Raw genomic sequence first — 20,486 nt, forward strand, 5'->3', positions numbered from 1 at the left:
GCTGCGCTGCGCATGCGTGCGTGAGTGCGGCGGAGCGGGGACGGGACTACGACTCCCAGCGGGCCGCGCGCGGCGGGCAGGGCCGCCGCGCCTGCGCAGTGGCCCCGCCGCCGGCGCTCAAGGTGATGGTGGGGACGGGCGGCGCTGCACGTTGCCCTGGCGCGCGCGGGGGGGGGGGAGGGCGCGCGGGCGGGGAGCGGCGTGCGCGCGGCTGGGGCCGTTGGCGGCCGTTGGTCAACCGCCGCCTCAGGAGGAGGAGGAGGAGGAGCGGCGGCGGCTCGGCCGTGAGGTACCGCTCGGTGCGGGCGGGTGGGTGGGTGGCTGCCGGACCCCGTTTGTGAGCGCCTCACGGGGTGCAGGCAGCCAGGGAGGGAGGGAGGCAGGGCCCGGCCGCTGGGGGCGGGGGGAGGCGGCAGCCCCGTGAGTGCCGTGGTGGGGCCCCAGCCGCCCGCAGCGCAGCTCCTGGCGGTCGGAGCTGTGTTTACGTGCTGAGCTCGAGCCCTTCTTCAGCCTCTTCTCCTTACGCGTTGTGTTTGGGCTTGCTCTGGGGGCCTCGGGATCCCCAGGAGGCACTGGCAAGGCGGGACCCTTCTGGCAGCCCTGCCTGGAGTCGTGGTTCTTGTTGGTGATCCCCTTCTGGTAATCAACCCTGAGAGTGACCAAGTCCGGAGACTCTGACAGCGCTGTTACATCAGCAGAGACTTTTTTTTAAATTTTAAATCAAGTGTGGATGTGTGTCAGGTAACGCAGCCTACAGGTTTCACCGCCTTTATGCCCGCTTCCAAAGTGCCTTCAGCAAGCTGGCCCAGGGGAGGAAGCAAAAGTTTGGACAGCAGCGCACAAAGTGCCCTCAGAAGCCAGCAGCAAACCTAATTCTTCAGCAGACTGCAACTAACAGTGCTCCTCAGCTCATCTAAGCCCCAAGAGGCTTCTACTGTTACAAGTATAAACTTAATGATTCGCCAAAGTTCTGCTGCTTGAGGGAGAGATGGGGAGCAAGTTCCAAATTTGGAATCTGAGTTGCTGCCTGTGCGCTAGGTTATTTGACTTGCAGCTGCTTCTGTGTGGGAAATGTATGTACAGAGGATAATGTGTCCCCACCATCCATCTCCTGTGGTGCTGACAGCAGGTGTTTATCTCCTTTTGCTGTTCAAAGGCTGCTTGAGGTAGAAGGGGTGTGAGTGGCCTCTGCGGCAGCGCTGTGGAATTGCACTCACCGCTGGAGAAGCGTTGCCATCAGGGAGAAGAAAAATCATTGGATGGTTTGGGTAGGTGGATATCAGATGCCCTGCACATGGCAAAAACCAAGTAGGCAAATTCACACTCTGAGCATGTAGGGAATGTAAGATAAAAAAGATTCGTCTAGCGCGACTTTCTGTACATCTACTTCACAGACTGTAGCAGCTGATAAGAAAAGATTTTATCTGATTTTTGTATTTAGAAGGATCTGTGTAATTCTGCTGTTGTAAGTGATCTCCAGACAAGCCAACCCAGCTCTGTGTATGTGCTCATAGGCATTGCTAAGGACTGAATCGGTCCCTTTTTGTAAGGCAGGGAGTTACTGGTGTCCCCTTATCTCAGATAACAAGCCTCAGCTTGCATCTCAACACGTTTTTTGGACCTCTGTGGAGTTCTGACTTCAACATTGGCTTTAAAGATAAGGGCGCAACTAATACAGTGGCAAAAGCAGAAAGTACTGATTTTAAAAAATGACTGTAAAACTGGTAGTTGAATCCGTAACATTCCTTGCAATCAGTTTTGCAGCTTGGGAATAAGATCCAACATAATTATTGTTGGTGCTCATACGCTGTAAACCCAGATTGTTGAAGCTGAACATACTTTGAAAATTAGGCACTGAAGCAATTCCAACGCTAGCGAGATTTCAGGAGTAAAAATAGAATAAAACCACTGAAAGAACTGAGGCTTGGACCTAACGCATGATTGAAATCTTCAGGGACAGGAGGAACGCTTAAGAACTTGGTAGGGTGTGGCAGTTTTTGTTGGTGAAATTTCAAAACAAGGCTTACGTTCAATATTTTCTGGCAGTGAGAAGAAAACTGGAAACCAGGCTTTTCGCTGAACCACCCTCTGTCTTCTTAGGAAGGTTCTTGGAAAGATTGGTGCAAGAGAGAAAGTGGCATGAAAGAATGATCTGACCCCTTAAGAAAATGATTAAGGGTCATTTAAATGGAGTTTTATTTTAAGAATACAATCATAAACGTGGTTTTATTGATTTTTAACTGAAGTATAACTTGCTGTTCTCAACAGAGTTTTATTACTCTAAGGACAGGGGCATAAAAAAAAAAATCTTGGTTTTGGGGGGTGAGCTATCATGATCTAAAATTTTAAAATGAAGAAGAAAACTGTTGTAACCTAAGCAGTATTCCTTTTTTATTTACTTATTTTTTTAATGTTGTCATGCTACACCATCCATCTGACTCAAGTCAAGGAATCTACCAGAGGTACCCTGTAGCCTTTTAGGAATCCCTGGCCATGAGGTCAATCCTTGATCTAGAGTGCTTGAACCAAGTTGTTACCTATCAGAGTACCAAGGGAAAATCCTTGTGCTATGCTGCGATGGTACCTTCCCAAATTCAGCTCTTTTTGAAGATACCAGTACATTGAGTGCAACAAGCTTTGTTCTTACGAAGTTGAATATATTGCTTCAAACTGTCGGGAGAACAGTGTGAAACTCAGTTCTCCTTGCATCACCTTCAAACTAGGTACAGATTGTACGATTCAACAAAAAATGACATTTATGTTTCAAGACATGACACTACTCCTTCTAAACAAAGATATCTGAATGGTAAAACTAGGTCTTGTTCCATTTGCACGCATAAGAAAATGAAAGTGCCAGTTAGCTGGGCTGCAAATTTGAATCCCAGGCCTCTGCTATTTGATCTTGTCCAAAAACTGACCTTGGCCGTGTGTAGCAGTTGTTACATAAACAAAACAAGAAGTTGCATGGCTGTGATCCTCTGCAGTTCTCCAAAACTCGAGCAGCCTGTCCTTGCAAAGTGGGATGGGTGAAGAAATTAAGGCTATACAGTCAAATGCTCGTGAACAAATCATAAAACACAACAGCAGGTTTTCAGATACATGGATTTTGTTGATTCTTAATAGAAATGTGTGAGTGGCTTTACAGCAGTTCGGTAAGTTTCTGCCCAAAGTGACTGATGGAACTGTTGAATAGAGCGTAAAGACACTTATATTTTAACTCTGATGGTAGTGCTTAGCCCCAGCATGTGTCAGCCGGTTAACTACTTGCTGTTAATATTTTGTGGATTTAAAAGCTGATTTGCCGATGTTAAAATCAGATGACATCTCTTTTTTCCTACTGTCTTGAGCTGTGCCTTCTGAAGGAGGGATATTTCTGTACTGAAACACAAGCCTTGGGCCTTGTTGGTCCCATCTCATAAAACACAGTGTGCGCTCACAGGTTGTGATCCTAGGATTCTTCTCTTGCTGCTGTATGTAAAGCATTCCAAGATAGATATCTTTGGTGACGTGCATCTTACTTTGATCTGGTCGTAAAGATGAGAGTGGGCGATACAGGCCTGCCTGGGAAAATTAACTTGCTTGCTATTACTTCTCTTGAATGACACATTAGCAAATTTACTTAGGATATCTTCCAAAAATATTTTAATCCTTTCATGAATATTTACAGAGAACTCATAAAAAAGAAAGTACAGAGAACTCATAAATATACACTTTATTCTGCTGTGTCAGTAGGTTTACAGCTCTGCTTAGCTTGTGCTGCCCCAGTTTCTAATTAACAAGGCATGTGAAGGTACTGGACAACAGAAGTAGGTATGTTGTGGGATAGAGCTACTTTAATTTTTAGTATGATTTCCTCAGAAATGAAGCATATGTGCTGGAATTAGGGAAGAATGAACAGGGAGGTAACACTAACTAGCTTTGAGAGAGTGATAGCACTCAGAAATAGTAAGCTTTGAGATGCTTTATGAAAGTAGGTGATGTGATACTTCTGAAAAATGGCTACAACTTAAATTCAGTCTTGAACAATCACAAACTTTTGTCACAAACTTAACCTTGTGACAAAACTCCCTAGGAATTCAGTTTTCCTTACGTCGGTGGCTTATAAATTCTCTCCATCAGTAAGAAGGACAGAAATCAGACTGTACATCCATGTTTCTTTCTTGTCTCAAAGTATTGCAGCAGCCCCTGGAAGGACAAGAGCAAGTTGTGTTCTGTAGCTAATAAGGAGTGATTTAAAAGATATTTTTAAGATGCAGCGTATTCTGACTGGAAGATCTTTTCAACTGTGTTTTCTTTCCAGAGCAATTGTAGGCCTTGTAGTGTGTCAATAAAGAATTTGTGAATCCACAGAACTCCACGTTGTGGGTTTTCTATTAACTGTCCAGCGCTTAGGGAGGTATCTCATGGTTTGCCTTCTACTGCTAGGCTCTGTACACTGTCAGAAGTCCACTGTGTCTTCCTGAGATGTTTTGACCAGTGGTTGATTGTGAAATTCAGGCGTTTGTGTAGATGACATTGAGGAGTAGGTCCTGAAGACCATGTTTGCTTTAAAGTAGATCTCTAGGCCTGTTGGTAGAACATGGTCTTCTCACAATGGCTGTGTTCTTACCATTTAAATTGCCTTGTCTAAAAAGTTGGAAAATTAAAACAATCAAGTTACTTTTTTTTTTTCCTGTGGTTAATGATGTAATTTATGTTAACATCTGAAATTCTATACTCCTGGTTTATAAGTTTTATTTCTAAATATAAAAGTTGGTGAAAAAATGATTTCCTAATTTTTACAATGACATTACTATTACCTGCCTTTCCCTTCCCACACAGCAGGCAGTAAATGTTCTTCCCTTAATAATGTTGTTTCCTTAGGACTCGTGTCCTGGCAGTGGGTGAAAGTTTGGTGTTACATGGGCAAGGGTGAAGTCAGAACGCTTTAAAAAAAAAAAAAAAAAAAAAGACTAGCAGATGGAAAGACTCCTCCTGGTATGCAGGGGACCATCTGAATCTTTTTGTGGTGCTGTTTAGTAAACAGAAAGGAACTCTGCCAGAGGTTGGTAGCTTCTTCTGAGGACAGCAAGGGCGCTTCCTCGGACAGAGCGAGAGCATTTCTTGGCTTCTGATACTGAAGTCCCATCAGAGCTCCTTCTGGCGTGAAGTCACCGCTCTGTGAGTCTGATGCTCTTTCAGACACTTTTGGGTGGTGCGGTTTTGCTGATTGCATGGCCAGCAATGTTATCGATCCTGCCCTCTAAGCAAAAGATGCTGCTAAAGGCAAATAAATTCTATCCACTCAGCCATCAAAACCTTATTAAAAGTACTACTACTACTCGTAAGGACAGGTCATGCTTGTTTGTAGAGATGTGGGGAATAGCATTTACCAAAAATTAGACGACGAATGTGGTTTTAAACATCTGTCTGTTTAGTAAATGTTATGATCAGCCTCTTCACGCGTAATTTTTCAAGATTTTCTGATTGATACTACCCATATGGAGAAGTTTGAATCCACAACAGAGAATTCAACACTTAGAATATTTAGAAAAGATTTGTACTGGAAGCAAATGTCTGCCAACAATAATTCTGCTGAAAGATGATCGTTCAGTGTTTTTTGCTGGGAAAAAAAGTGACAGCTTTTTCAGTGTTTGAAAATGTGAAATTTAGTGAAAGAATAAAAGAAAACCTTGAACCTAATGTTTCTTTCCAATGTGGATTGATTCTGTTGGTGTTGAAGTTCTGTTGGGGGTTGGAGGACAAGAGCATTGGTTTGGGATATTTTGTTTGCTTTTGTTTTGGGGATGTTTTACAATTAGAAACAACACAGGAACATATGTAAGGCTTTTCCTTGAGCACGCTCTCTGGAGGTCTTTACTCACTTTTAGTGAATTTGATGGGGGATGCTGTTTTCATTGAGTTGTGATATTTTATATGCAGGTTATGTTGGCTAACATTTAATTTACAACGAAATTAAATAACAATTTAATTACAGCTGGTACTGTTGACTACAGTCTGGTTACAGAGGGAAGGGACACAGAGCAGTGAGGTGAGACCTGTGAAGACCTGAGGTGGCAAAAATGGTATTTATCAAGACCAGAAAGGGGGGGAGGTTTTGGTAGTCACAATGCAGGATGAGAGAGATGGTTGAGTCACCATCCCTGGAGGTCTTTAAAAAATGTTTAGATTATGGTTTAGTGGAGGACTTGTTAGTATTAGGTCAAAGGTTGGGCTAGGTGATCTTGGAGGTCTCTTCCAACCTAGATGATTCTGTGATTCTGTGAAACTGTCCTAATGGGAGGCTCACTTATGGGAATTATCTTTTGTAGACCCCTTAGAAACTTCCCATTGCTGAGCACACCTACCCCACACATCCATGCAATGGCCCTCTGGTTAAAAACCCCATGAAAGAAAACCACCAGTGTTTTGAGGGGAATGAACTAATGATACACCGAAAGATTTTAGGATGAAAGGGGCTACTAGGGGTTGCTTGGGAAACTTGTTATATTGGAGTGAAGTAAGAATGAGAGAGAAATAGATCTGATTTTGGTGGTTCGCTTAAAGTGAAAGGTCATGCATGGAAGGCAAAAGAATAAGCAGACAGATACGATCTCTGTGTTGAGCTAAAGTGAGGTTTTCAGCCTTTTTAGCATAGATGTATGTACCAGGTTTTAAGTTTAGTTACCTTCTAAGAACGTAACTTCCTAACTTGCTTATTACAGATGTGTCTGTAGAGTAACAAATGGACTGTGCTAAAAAACTCAAGTCAGATAGCACTTTAGAAGGCTGGTTTGTCTTTTGTTTTCGTTTTTATATCCAGAAACAACATAGGAGATGATCAAGCAGATTCACACTTGTTGGAAGGAACCAGAGTAGGGAGACCTTTTGTAGTATTAGTACAAGAGCTGTACTTTTTGGAAAAATTCAGTAGAGGGCAGAGTGAAACTTAAGATTGAAGGAACCTGGCCTAGATGCTCAGCACTGCAGAGCTGCAAAGTTCTGAACGGGGGAAATTCTCAGCTCTGAACGGAGTTCAGAGCTAAAACATAGAATAGCTCCAGATATTAAAACAGTTCTGAAGAGCAGAAAGCACTGCACACAACTGAATACTTGTCTAAAAGAATTGGGGAGAGAACATTCACGCTTTTATGTTATGCTCAACTGTGTGCAAGCTTGAGATCCGATGCTTTTCAGCGTACAGGAGAAGAGGGATACCGCTGTCACATTGATGGGGTGCAGATCAGCTGTTAAGCCTCCTGTTTAGCATTCCAGCTCTGTAATTCAGCACAGACACTGCATTAGGTTCTCCTGCTTTATTTACGTTCTGAATCCAGTGTTCAGAATTTATATAGAAAGGTCTACAAGAACTTCTATTCTGCCTAAAAGCTGTTTTTATTGTGCTTACCAAGACTTAAAGCATCTGAACATGGTAGCAGTGGAGATTGCCATGTATTTAGGGATCTTAATGTCAAAGGGTTTATTCTACTTTCTTGACCAAAGTTACTGAAAACATTACTAAGTTTAAACAAGAACTGCAGTAGTTCAGATAAAAATGAAGGTTAAAAAATTGTTTGCGCTTACATTAGTATTGAACTGTAGTAATATGATAAGTGTAAAATATACCACTTAGCATTTAATAAGTAATGATACAGAGATCAGCCCATTCCGCCTCCGTCATGCCTAACTTACTAGAGCAATTCGTCTGTAAGATTACCCCTGCATTGTGTTTTGATGTGATGACTTTCAGCAAGATTTTAATAAATTTCAGCATGACTCAGTTTGCATTGCTCCCTTTGGCCTAAAACACAAATGTGCGATTTTTCAGGCAGCTCTGAGTGATGGGCAGGATGAGGCAGCTAGTGATGCCCAAACTTCAAATTACAGCCAAGTATCTTAGGTTTGAATGAATAACAGATTGTATTAAGGATACTGCAGAAGTAGTAAAAGCTGAAATATGAATTTTAAATGCTTATTCATATTCTCTTGAAGTACTTATGCAAAGAATAAAAACTCCCAATATGCTGCCATTTCCCATCCATGGATAGTGAGTGCATGCTATGCTGAAGCATTTCAGTTATTATGAGGTTTATAGCTACATTTTATGTCGTGTTTAGAAAAAACAATGATGCTTTACATATTGTAGTGGGTTTACGTGGCAAGGTTTTGGTAGCAGGGAGCCATAGGGGTGGTTTCTGTGAGAAAGATCTAGAAGCTGCCCCATGTTTGGGAAGGGCCCCATTGTTTTCCAGATCCGAGCCAATAATATATATAATATAATATAATATAATAGAGCCAATTGCACTATTGCTACAACGGTTTCAAAATGTGTCCCCAGCTTTTTTTAGGCAACGTTTTAAGTTCAGTAGATTTTTGTTTTTTGTTTGTTTGTTTTTTTTTTCTTCTTGATTTATTAGCTTAATGTTTGGCAATGTGCTTTTTAAGATGTTGTCAATAAATTGTTGAATAATTTAAATGTGAAACAAGTCTTTTTTTTTTTTATTATATTGCTTATATTTTTTATTCAATATAAAGGTTTTCTTATTAACCTGGCTGTTTGCGTGGGATCTCTGTGCATTTACTTTTTACGCAATCTAAAAGGTGAACTGGAAAGGATTTCTGAGAATGTGGTTTGTGTCCTTTCCAAATTCTGCTCTATATACGACACAGACCTCAAAGTTTCCTTGATTTTTGCACTAAAATTGACAGGAATGTAAATTAATTTTCTGGTTTCAGAGAATGGTGCCTGGGGAGTGGAAAAAGCTCATGGATTTTCAGTGGGAACTCTCCTGTGGTATAATTAATGTTCTGTTTTCAAACGCTAACAGAATAAGTGCTTTAAATTCGTCCATATTTACATATTGTGTCCAGAGTGTTTCTTGTGGAACTGGGAAAATAAACCAGGCTAGTCTACTTACATTATGTCCTCAATTCCCCCAGATGTTTTCTGACCTCTTTTACAAAAGAGAACTTAGATGGCAAAAGGTTCAGTCTTACATCCACCCCATTTTCACATTTTATTTTCACTGGTAGCTCAAAACTTTTTAATTATGAAAGGGTAACTATTTTTATAGAAATTATCCTAATGAAAGCTTCATCCAACGTTCTCTCTGACATAACTTCCCTTTCCAAGAGCAGATATCCCCAGCACTCTTTGCTGTACCTGTGTTGGCCTGTTTGTTACTTTGGCATTTTCCAATGATCCTTGATCCTTTTTTGCTGAAAATGTTAGCACATTGCTAAAACCACTGATTCAGGGTAGTCATACAGTCCAGCAATGTGCCACCAAAAGATCCTGAGCTTCTGTTCAGGATACTGTTGTCCTCAGGAGTAAAAGCAAGTGTAATCTCTACTTTCTAGTAATCACTGACTGCGTTTCAAAGACTTAGCAGCAGAAATACAAGAGACAGGATGCTCCTGCAGCACATCAGATTTGTGTGAAAGCTGTTCTAAATTACAACAGTATAAAAGTTTCCCAAACAAAGCCTCTGGCAACTGTGATGAGGAGCTGAACTGTACTTTTACTCAGGAGGCCACCAGAGCACTCCCTTATGTCAGAAGGCTTGTTAATAACCTGTCATGAGGCAGACGTGCTTTCAGAAACTCAGTGGATGTCCAAGAATCCCAACCAGGAGTGTGTCCTGAACAGCCAAGATCTCTTCAGCTCAGTTTACAGCCAGCTGGAGATGCTGCTAAATAGCTGGCCAGAACATGACAGCACTGCAGAGGAGACCTTATCCAAGACGTGTTTATAGATTATTTCATAGCTTGTCCTGCTAGCGTCTATCTGGTTACTGACTACATGACATTCTTATAGCAGAGAGCAGCTGTATTTGTCCTTAGACATTTCCATGTTTGTTTGTTTTCTTCTTTTTTTTTTTTTTTTTTTTTTTTTAGCTTGTGGCATACTTTGGATAAACCTAATGCAAAAACTAAGATGCTTTAAAATACCTTCCCCTGCCCAATTGTCACGCAGCATCCCACCAGCTTTTCCACCCTCGTATTTGAAGCTTCTCGCTTCTGTCTTTCTCTGTGCTTTTGCAGCATCATGCAATAGCATAAAAGCAATACATTAAAACTAAGAAATATTTTTCCAAAAGTCACCCAGTGCAGTTGTGAATAACATCTAGCATATTGTTCTTAGAATCTGAGGGGTTTTCAAAACTGAAAGTTACAGGGGCAACTGTATAACTCACATTACTAATAATTATCTTGAGGAAATTATAAATTTATTCATAAAGAATAAAGTTATGCCTCAAAGCTGTGGGTTGACGTGCTGCTTTCTGCTGCCTGTTGAATGTACTGGATACTAGGAAATTCTCACTGATCATGTCATCGCGTTGTAAAGGACAGATTGATCTATATCTTTCTCATGTTTTAGAAGGATGAAACAACTGCAATCTCATATTTCTTGGGAATTCCAGACATTTATTGTGCACTTTGGGTTGTCTGTCCTGTTTAAGATCTGTTTGCAATGGTGAGCCAAGTAATTAAAACACTACAGTTGAGCAGCTGCGCTCATCACCCCTTTACCTGTAGTCATTGCTTTAAAATCAGTTTACAAAGTGCATGCTATCATAATTTATTTTATTCAATTGATTTTCCTATACCCTGCTGTAACCATTGTAAATATAATTCTTGCCTCCTTTAGTCTTGTAGTGCTATGTGACAATATCATCATCTTCTACTTACACATCAAAAGTCTCTCCTGTTCCTTTAAATAAGTAAAAATAAAACAAGTATCCATAAAGCAGTAGGATCTCTTGGAGAATTCCAACCTTGTTTTGAAATACCTGTTTTATTCTCTCAAACGTAAGCTCTATTACATCTAGACCTTTCCTTATACATTAAGTATCTAACAAAAAGCTTTTTAAAGCGGAGGAGCAAAAAGTAAGGTAGTTCTTAGAATATCAGCTAGAACTTACTGTCATCTGTGCTTACAAGGTTCGGGACCTTTTCAGGATCTATGCCGATGGTCAAAAAATTTCCCTTTGTCCTGGAGGGTCTGGCATCCTGGAGAAAAACTCTAGTTAACAAGCTCTAAGTCTGTCTGAGGACAAAGGAACAACAAAAACGTTGTAGCAGGTCCTGTCAGTGGCCCTGCTTTTTTGCCTGCTTTCAGCCAGCGGTGGCAGTCTGACTGCTGTCCAGTCTGGTGATGAAGGGCACTTACCCTCACAAGCAGCCACCCTGAAACTCACTCACCAGTCACAGCAGTGTTAGCTGCTGACTGGTGAGGATTGAGCACATAGTAGTGACCTGTTGCTTCTTCCTGTTGAGGAATTACAACCTTTTGGGGTTGCTTTGGGTTTGTTGGTGTTTGGGTTTGTTTTTTTGTTGTTGTTGTGTGGTGGTTTTGGTTTTTTTTTGGAAGTCCTGGAAGCCATTTCTAACCACAGTGTTTTGCAGCCATAGCAGTATATCAGAGGTGTGTAGCGGTGGTGGTTTTGTGCTATCAATAGGTGCTAGACAGCAAACCTAGAAACAGCATTCTGAGAAATGCTAATAACAGGAAAATGCAGAAACACCTTTCAGTTTCCTCTTGCTGCTGTATCATTAGTCACTGCGTGGCCAAATGAGTTCCTCCAAAGACTGTTGGATTGCAGAGTCCTGTTAGTAATGAGAGAGAATCAGCATTGCTTTCCCCATGCTGTATGGTGGCAATTTTCAAAGATTCTTTGGAATTTGGGAATAGGAAACCATCCACTGAGAGCAGAACAGTGAGGTACAGTGGAAGGTCCACGTAGGTTGGTAGGTATCTGTTGTGGGTCTGCTGGCCGGATGTGATGGAAACCTGTTTGGGGCAGGTGCTCAGAGTGCTGTGTGCTGCCAGTGAGGGGAAAACAGCCCTGTGGGGTGTCAGCCCTCAGGAGAGGAGTGTGAGTGGCTATAGGCAAGCTGTGTAGTTTTTCTATGGTTTATTATAACTTCTATAAATCAGTAAGGTGGTTGGTATATGAAGAAGTACCATCAAGTGTTCTCACCGCTTTTTGTTTATAGAAACAATTACATTTGTATCTAAGAATTCAGCAGGAAGCTCTGCTTCTCATAAAAACAGAAATACAACAAGCAGTTGCTGCTTCCAGTGAATTCTTACAGAAGGCCGTCTCGTTGAGAGGCAGAACCTGTAGATGATTTACTGCTCTACAAGCAGCAGCACTTCTTGGCTCCCACTGAGTTCATAATTCAGCAGGAGTGAGTAACCGCTGCTTTACAAAGAAACAAGAGTCCAGTTTTCCCCTTGTGATGAAGTAACCTCCTCTGTTAATATGAGTTCCCCAGAAATGGGTGTCTGCGCTTCACATGCAAGATAGATGTGTCCAGGGAGTTAGGAACCATTCCTCTGATGTTTTCCCTGCATCAAACATTGTAATTCTAGTAATTCCAATTAATTCGAGCACAATAATTACATAAAAAATAATTACGTTAAAATATCTAGAAAATATACAGGCAGGAATGTTCCATCAGAAGTCCTTTTGGACTATGAAACTTACCTCTTGGAAGGAAACACTAGTTCATGGTTCAAGAATTCTTAAGCTACGCAGAAAAGAAACTGTCGTTTGTGTTGTCAGAGTCCAAAAAGAAAATTGCACCGGTATCTTCTTCATTAAGCAAGGTTTCAGGCTGAACAAAAATAATAGTATCAGTTGGCTATTCTTTCTGTTTCTCTTAATGTGCCCTTTTTCCACTTTGACAGAGTCGTCAATATGTTGAAGACATTCTTGTGAAAGGCAGGGAACAAGCGGAAGAGTAGCAACTCTTTGAAGACGCGATCTTTATCATACCTTTTGTTGCATATCTGGAAAGTAGTAAGGGGTATGTATGACTCCATTTCTTTAAACCTCTGTTTATGTTATGAATTATTGATCATTTTCAACAGTCTAGATGAATTCACTATCAAAACACCTGGTTAATACATATCCGAAAGCTATAGGTGAAGGAGAAGATGATGTGAAGATGACGATGGAGTTTCAAGTAAACTTCAATGATTTCTGGTTTGTATGAGGAGTTGTTATGGTAGTTAAAAATTGAAAGCCACGGTCGATTTACAAGTTGTAATGCAACTGACTTAGCTGGTGTTAGTTAGATAAAATCAATTAGTGGTGCTTTTCTTTGGTGGGAAGGAAAGTTAGTTGTTCAGTAATTTGCAGTTACAAGTTACTATACACACTGTACAAAATTCCTGTCCTGTTTTGTGGGGAACCTCTCAGTAAGTGGTTCTTCCAAACTTTCAAGAATAACTGGTAAGTGTTCAAAATCATAAGGCTAACTGGGTTATCCGCAGTTTTAAAATGCGCTTTTTATTGCAATATTTAGGAGATTACAGTTTAATTTTTGTTCTTTTAATTCACAACATGCAATAGCACCAGCCCAATTCCTAATAGATGTATACTGGCAGGTTATTGTGGTTAGGTTTGTTACTGTTAAGACTTCATTAATTATTTTTTTTACTGTATGAATTTTTACTTTTAAATAGTGTAGAACACCAAAAATTAATGTTAATTATACTACATGTAATACCTTTTTAAGGTACATCCCACCATTACCAAAGCTCTTCAGTAAGGTTGCACTATATCCGTCTAGGCTGGAAGTATCACCTGAACTATCAGTTGCTTCTGGAAGTGAACTTTCAAGAGTAGCTTTTCAACAGCTCTGCCATATTATACAGATAAAAGCAGTAGCTAGCACTAAACATCTGAAAATGTTTTCAGAGAGTAGAGTGAGCATTTTAGTTATAAGGGGCAGTGTGTGCTATGTGAAGTGGACGTTATAGTTCAGACTACTAATGAGGTGAGACCTAAAACGATTTGCTTAATTCTAGAAGATAACAGAATTTCTGTAAAGGAAGATAAAGCCTTTTAAAATAGAATAGAAAGCAAATTTCAGAATTTCAAGTAGCATTGGAGGAATTACAAATCAGGTAACTGAAATGCAATTTGTTTACTCTTTCCCTGTTGTTTCTTCTCTACAGAAGACTCGGCCAAATTTCATCAAGATGCAAAGGAGTGTATTACATACAGCATCTCAGCTGGCGCACGGGATGTGTTTGGTTTTGCCTCGCACTAGTGTCTTTCAGTGCATAAAAGGACAATTGGTGTCATCTAATGTTGGGTGCAAAGTGATTTTGGCACTGGACCCTCCTAAACGATGTCTTCATGGAGGTGTAGCACTGTTAACCTCAAAGAAAAGTGCTTTGTCATCGCAGCCAGCAGACTCTCCTCCCAAAGTATCAGAAGAGAGGAATCCTTTGACTTCAGCTGCTGATGTACCCAAGCAGAGCCCCGTAGAGACAGATTCTTCAGATCCCGATCCATTGCAAGATAAATCAATTAGTCTTGTTCAAAGATTCAAGAAAACTTTTAAACAGTATGGAAAAGTCATGATTCCAGTTCATCTTGTGACTTCCACGGTGTGGTTTGGATCCTTTTACTATGCAGCCATGAAGTAAGTTGGTATTTTGTTGCACTACTCAATACTGATGTTGAATTGAGACAGACTCACACTGGTGAAAGGACATAAATTATTACTCCGTGTTAAAAAGTGCCTCTAAATCTAACAGGGAAATGAGCCTACATTTTTACCTGGAGCACAAGGTTAATACTGAAGTACTGGATTTGTGAGAGTGGCATGTGCGTACCATTATCGTGCGGTTATTTCTGTACACCAGATGTCTTGCTTACACTTGGAGAAATGTCAGTCTCCCCAAAATATGCGTGGATGTAAACAGCATCAAAATGATTAGTAACCTTTCACAGGATAAAAATAAAGATTTGGAATCCTGATTATGAGTTGCTAGATGAGATCTTTATAGACCTGTGCTTTTTTTGTCTTTGTATTTGAAGGATTTTCACCACTTCCTTCTCCATTCATCCACAGTCCTCCCCCATCATTGGACTTTCAAATCTTTTACCTCACTCTGAACTCCTTACAAAACACGTTTATCGTTTCGCCTTTTTTTGTTTGTTTCCTGTATTCCTTCCCTTTACCGTAAAAATTGCTGGTGTAGCCCAGACTTTTGAATGGGAAATTAAATACTTTTATGGCCAAAAATAAATATTCTTGTAACTTTAGTTTCTTTCAGTTATAGCGTGGGCCAGATAATGTTTTGGAAAATGGCATTTATTAGAAAAACCATCAGCTATAAGCTGTTGGTTCAGATGAAAGAAGTTTTATCTATCTACAAATGGTTTGGTAAATATAAGTAAATGTTTATCTCTGGATTGCTGGTGTTGTATATTTAATAATAGAAAGCATGAAACAGTGGCAGTTTGTGGCAGCAAGAATGGGGCTTTGACATCAGAATGCCTTACCACACAACTGTTTGTTTTAGTTACTCTAACCAGCTGGCATAATTGCCCTTTCTAGGAGCTATAGATCCAAATGTCATTCTAAATTTAGCTTGTCAGAAGAATAAAGGTCCAGAGCTATTAAAAATATTTTGCTTTGGATGAATCCAGGTTGATGCTCACATCCAGATATTTCAGATCGAGTTTTCATCAAACACTAAGTTAGCTGCTGAAATACATATTTGACGGATGAAAGCAACTGAAATATTTAACTAGAAGCTAATTATAACAAAGGTTTGATATGTCATGCTACAGCAACAGCACCCTCTGGAAGTGGAAGAATAACTTTGAGAATGACTGCTCATGACACAAGACTAAACTGTGGTGGTTTAATTTAATACCATTGATTAACACATTGATTAACACTGTCTTCCAGATCTTCCTCCAATTTCTACTTCGGGCATAGGCCTTCAGGTTGTAGATCCTGGTAACTGGTAGAAAGCTTCTACCTGCTCCTGTTCCTGATGCTAAAGCTATCATATGCACAGGACACTTAAAATGATGAAAATTTTAGTTAGAAGTGGATGATGATGCTAATAATACAACATTTCTAATTACTGGAAAGTCAGGCCTTCTGTAGTGGTGTGTAGCTTTCTACTACAGTGTAAAGGACTGTCTTTTGTTTTTCTTTATGCTGATGTTAGTTTCACTCGTCTTCAAAAAGAAAGAAGTTTTATGACAGGAGCTCCTCTATCTATTCTGCCACCTTGCATTAACCAGGTGGAATAGATGGGCTTAAAAGCCCTCCTGTCTTGTGTATATAATTTATGCTTCCTTTTCTTTTGCCACATTCCATTTGTTCCATTTAAAAATGAAGGCAGCACACTAAACTCTGGATTTTGTACTTCTGGGCATGTTGCAGATTAGTCTGAAATTTCCAAAGGGGGAAAAAAATAGGCAAAACAGAGGTTGCACAACTGGAGCCTAAGTAGCTGTGTTAAAACCACTACGCTAACTCCAAACATAGTAAGCCAGACACAGGTAAGTTTGTAGTTGATATATTATCCAACAAGGATAATGTAAATGAGCTGCCTCTTGGTGGAATGCAGAATAAAAAAGCTTTAATTTGTCTATATGTGTAAAAATATAAACCTTTTAAGTGTATTGCCTCAATGGAAAAAATATTTTGCTATCAAATTACAAAGATTGTATGATGGAGTTTAAGAATGGAAATGATACTATAAATCACTGTTCGTGTTTCCAGTGTCATCCTACTCATTTTCATTTTTTTTTCTCTTTGGTAGAGGAGTGAATGTTGTTCCATTCCTAGAGTTGATTGGCTTACCAGACAGCATAGTAAGCATCTTGAAAAACTCCCAGAGTGGAAATGCACTAACTGCATATGCGTTGTATAAAGTAAGTATTTGGATGGTTTGTAAACAACTCTAAGTCTTACCCAGTGAAATAAACAGGGTTTGTTTGTTTAGATTAGAAAGAATTAATGCTGTTTTCTCTGTTTGATAGTTACACATATTTCAGCGTTCATTTTTGTGGTAGGAATAGTCACTGGAAAGTTGGTATGGGCTCTGTGTTCCTTTAAGGAATCTATCTGTATTTCTAAAATAACTTCTTTGTTTGCTGCAGGATGATAGTCTGCCCTCAGAGATCTAATTACAATTAAGCTGTTCCTCTGTATCCCTGGAATAATTAACTGGGATAGCAAAGTAAATTTTAAATACTTCACGATTTCCAGATAAAAGCAAGGGTATTTTTATCCTAGATGATGAATTAGTTTGTCTTTCTATTGTAGTTCTCTATCATTCTTAAGTACTTTCATTGTCCACTTGGATCAATTACTTACATTCAGGTTTGGGTCTCGTTTGTTGTTTTATGTGCAAAATCTGTGTTTTGGGAGCCTGAAATGTGTCAGACCGTACAAAACCAAAGTACTGTATTCACTTCAAATGCAGCTCATCATATCTGGAAAGAAAACCGATGTACTATTTATCTGTTACTTTAAGGTTTGTTTTTTTTTTCCCAAACAAAACATGAAAGCACTGTTCTTCCAGTCACTCCTGTACCTGAAAGAGATCAATAAATGTGGTTAAATAAAAAGATTTTATTACAGCTGTGAGATTTGGAAGAAATTTTCAAGGCATGAAAGTACTAAAATAGGTTGCAAATGGAAGATTTTGCATGCTTCATCTTTGAAGTTCTGAAAATACGCAAGTTATTCTAAACTCTCTAGAACAACTAACCTAGTTCGTTGTGTGTTGGATTAGCTGACCTCTGAAGGTCTTTCTTAGCTCTGTCTTTCTATATGCAAGTCTTATTTTTGGACTGAAGGTTAGGTGCCTATACTCTCGTGAATTTTAGAATTTAAAGCATATCTTGTTGTTATTATTTCCTCTTTGCTTTTATAGTTCATTGCTCATGTACTGGCTGTTCTGAATTGCATTCTGAGACACCTAATGCTCTTCCCACAAGCTGCACAGGGAGGCTTTTTAAAAGGGAAGTCTAACGCTTGTGCTAGTTTGTGAAAAGAATACTTAGTGTAAAAGGTATGCATTTGTAGAGAATGTACTGTTAATTGTTTTATTTCCTTATAAATAGAAGATATTTTTAGTATCTGACGCTGGCCAAGATACTTAATATTAAAAGTACCACCTGTTGGATAATACTGTCCTGTTTTATTCATGTTGTCTATTCTTTGGTTTCTTTAAGATTACAACTCCTGCCAGATATACCGTGACTTTGGGAGGAACGTCCATCACCGTTAAATATCTGCGTAAGAGTGGCTATATGTCCACACCACCACCAGTAAAGGAATATCTACAAGATAGGATGGAGGAAACGAAGGATAAAATTACGGAGAAGATGGAGGAAACAAAGGATAAAATTACAGAGAAGATGGAGGAAACAAAGGATAAAATTACGGAAAAGATACAAGAAACCAAAGATAAAGTTTCCTTTAAAAAAATAAAGGACTAGGAGAGATGCTTAATTTTTAGATATATCTAACTCAGCACTTTAACCTTTTTTTGAGGCAGGAGATACAAAGTGCACTTCTGAGATTTCTTTTTTGTTTGTTTTTGTTTTTATTGGTGTTCTTTGTTTTTGTCTGGAAACTACAATTGCGCTGTGGATTTAAAAATTCTGTATATTCACAAAGGCTAAAGTTTTCTGCGAGGGAGCAGTTGTGACAGTTTCAATTTATAGAAGCAAAAATGAATCTCAGATGAGAAGTTCATGTCTAGTGGTGATAGTATTAATTCCCCAGCCACCATTTTTTTCCATCAAAATGAAGATGGTTTCTTCCTAAAGCTACTACTTTACACCTCCTCCATCTTAGTGCACAGCCTTTTTTCCATCAGGCTGAATCTTCCATTAAACGAGAATGAAGATTTCTCTACTGGGAAAGAAAACATATTTTGGGTTTCAAAGTATGTGGACCCAGACCTCTTTAATCATGATCATCTCTCAACGTGGAGACAGACCATTATCACTGATACTGCACATGAAGGAACGAATGGACTACTTACTCAGTCTGAATGAATTTATAATAGCTACGCTTGACTTCAGCTGATCTGTGACAGTTTACAGGTTGAGACCATGAACCTTTCTTGGAAAGTGCATCTCTTCAGAAATCTCAACTGAAAGCGATAGGAAGATGAGTTAATCGCAATAGCCATACTGTCAAGTGTACTATTTTTTTCTAAAGCTGATTTACAGTAGGAAGTTATTAAATGAATCAATAGTATATTAAAAACTAAGATTTTTTATTATGTTAAAGTTTACAAAACTGTTCTATTTCATGGTAACCCTATACCAACAACAACAAAAATCCAGAAGAGAGAAGTTTACTCAAGCAATTGGTATACTAATGTGACTTTTTAAATACATACAAAGTTAGAGTTAAACCCAAAAGTTCCTCTTAAAGGATCCTCCAGATGTCAGTAGAACAGTTTACCTTAAAATAAGCATAATTTCTGAGACAGCAGTCAGTCTACCAGAATTCTATTCCTGAGTTTTTTAGGTTGAGCAAATACTTATAGCTGAAATGGTAGAACTAAATTTGAATCTGCTCTATTTGACTGGGCAGGCAAACTTCTCTCTTTTTATTCAAATTTAGGTTAAATTCCAGTGGGTTCTTTTCTACTTCTGTTACAGACCTCACTTTCTAGCAAATCTCTGCATGTATGTCTTGTTCAACAAAGGTAGTTTTTTTGCAGCTGGATATGGGGAAGCAACAGAGTTGGACCTTAAGCCTTGTAACTGACTAAGATAAAAGAATATAGCTGATACTTTATAAACCCCACACTTCAATGTTTTCATTCAAGTCACTAAGGTCTTGTCCATGTGTAACTGGGTTGAACTTCATTAACTTAATTGTGGAGGATTGATTACATACTTCTCTGTCTCTATCCACGTGTCAAATAGTAACTGCAATCTAATGCCTACCTCACAGGGATGTTGTGAGGAATAATCACTGTATATTTGGTGCCCTGAAGATGTAAAGTGCCATGTTTCTGATAAATACTATTAAAAAGTAACTCTCTCTAACTATGAACTCAGGCTGTTGAGGTGAGCGCCGCTGTAGGACTGGAGCTAATAGCTGCTTTTCCTCCTTTCTGTTTTAGTGTAAAATTTTTTTCTTACTATCCCTGCACATGTTTTTCTGACATTACGCTTTGCATAATGCTGCAGGACACAGGCAACACTGGCTGTGAAAAAGGAAAACCAAGAGAAAATATGCTCAAGTCCACCCTAGTCATGCTGTTGGGGCTGGGGCCAGGGGCTGGGATCTCGCAGTGTGGCTCTTGGGTCTCATCTCTTCCTTGCGTGGGGCAGGACTTGCATAGGGCAGTTTCCTGGGATGGTTGTGTAGCCCTCAAACATAAGTTAAGACTTCCTGTCCTAACTACATGCCATGGACTGTCCTGTGTGACCATTCCTGCAGCCACAGGAACAGCTCATTCTGGCCAGCTATAAGTGCCTCATCCAGCTACTCGGGTCAGTCTGCAGCATGAGCCACCCAGAGGAGTTCCTGGGATGGCCACATCCTCTACCCAGTTAACAAAGCACAGATTTGTGTCTATGGTTTGATTTACACAAAATGGGAGGGGAATCTTGGAGGCTTTGAAAATTCCACCTAGATACCTTTTGTGACTATTAGTTAAATGCTTGGTTGTACCGAGGGCCAGGAGTTTTGGCGGGTGA

General features: G+C 39.7%; 1 protein-coding gene across 3 annotated transcripts; it reads left to right on the forward strand.

The window, feature by feature from the left end:
- Positions 1-104: 104 nt before the first annotated feature.
- On the forward strand, positions 105-19,829 carry FAM210A (family with sequence similarity 210 member A). Of its 3 annotated transcripts, none has more exons than XM_082754817.1 (6): positions 105-122; positions 1,157-1,268; positions 12,677-12,795; positions 13,952-14,424; positions 16,571-16,682; positions 17,991-19,829. In XM_082754817.1, the coding sequence occupies exons 4-6, from the start codon at positions 13,976-13,978 to the stop codon at positions 18,255-18,257; spliced, it is 828 nt and encodes a 275-aa protein (XP_082610943.1). In that variant the 5' UTR covers positions 105-122; positions 1,157-1,268; positions 12,677-12,795; positions 13,952-13,975; the 3' UTR covers positions 18,258-19,829. The 3 variants fall into 3 exon arrangements, with proteins under 3 accessions (XP_082610943.1, XP_082610941.1, XP_082610942.1); XM_082754816.1 differs by lacking the exon at positions 105-122 and adding an exon at positions 208-289; XM_082754815.1 differs by lacking the exons at positions 105-122; positions 1,157-1,268 and adding an exon at positions 177-289.
- The last annotated feature ends 657 nt before the right edge of the window (positions 19,830-20,486 follow it).

Source organism: Aythya marila (genome assembly GCF_965140915.1).
Source record: "Aythya marila genome assembly, chromosome: 2".
Taxonomy (NCBI): Eukaryota; Metazoa; Chordata; class Aves; order Anseriformes; family Anatidae; genus Aythya; species Aythya marila.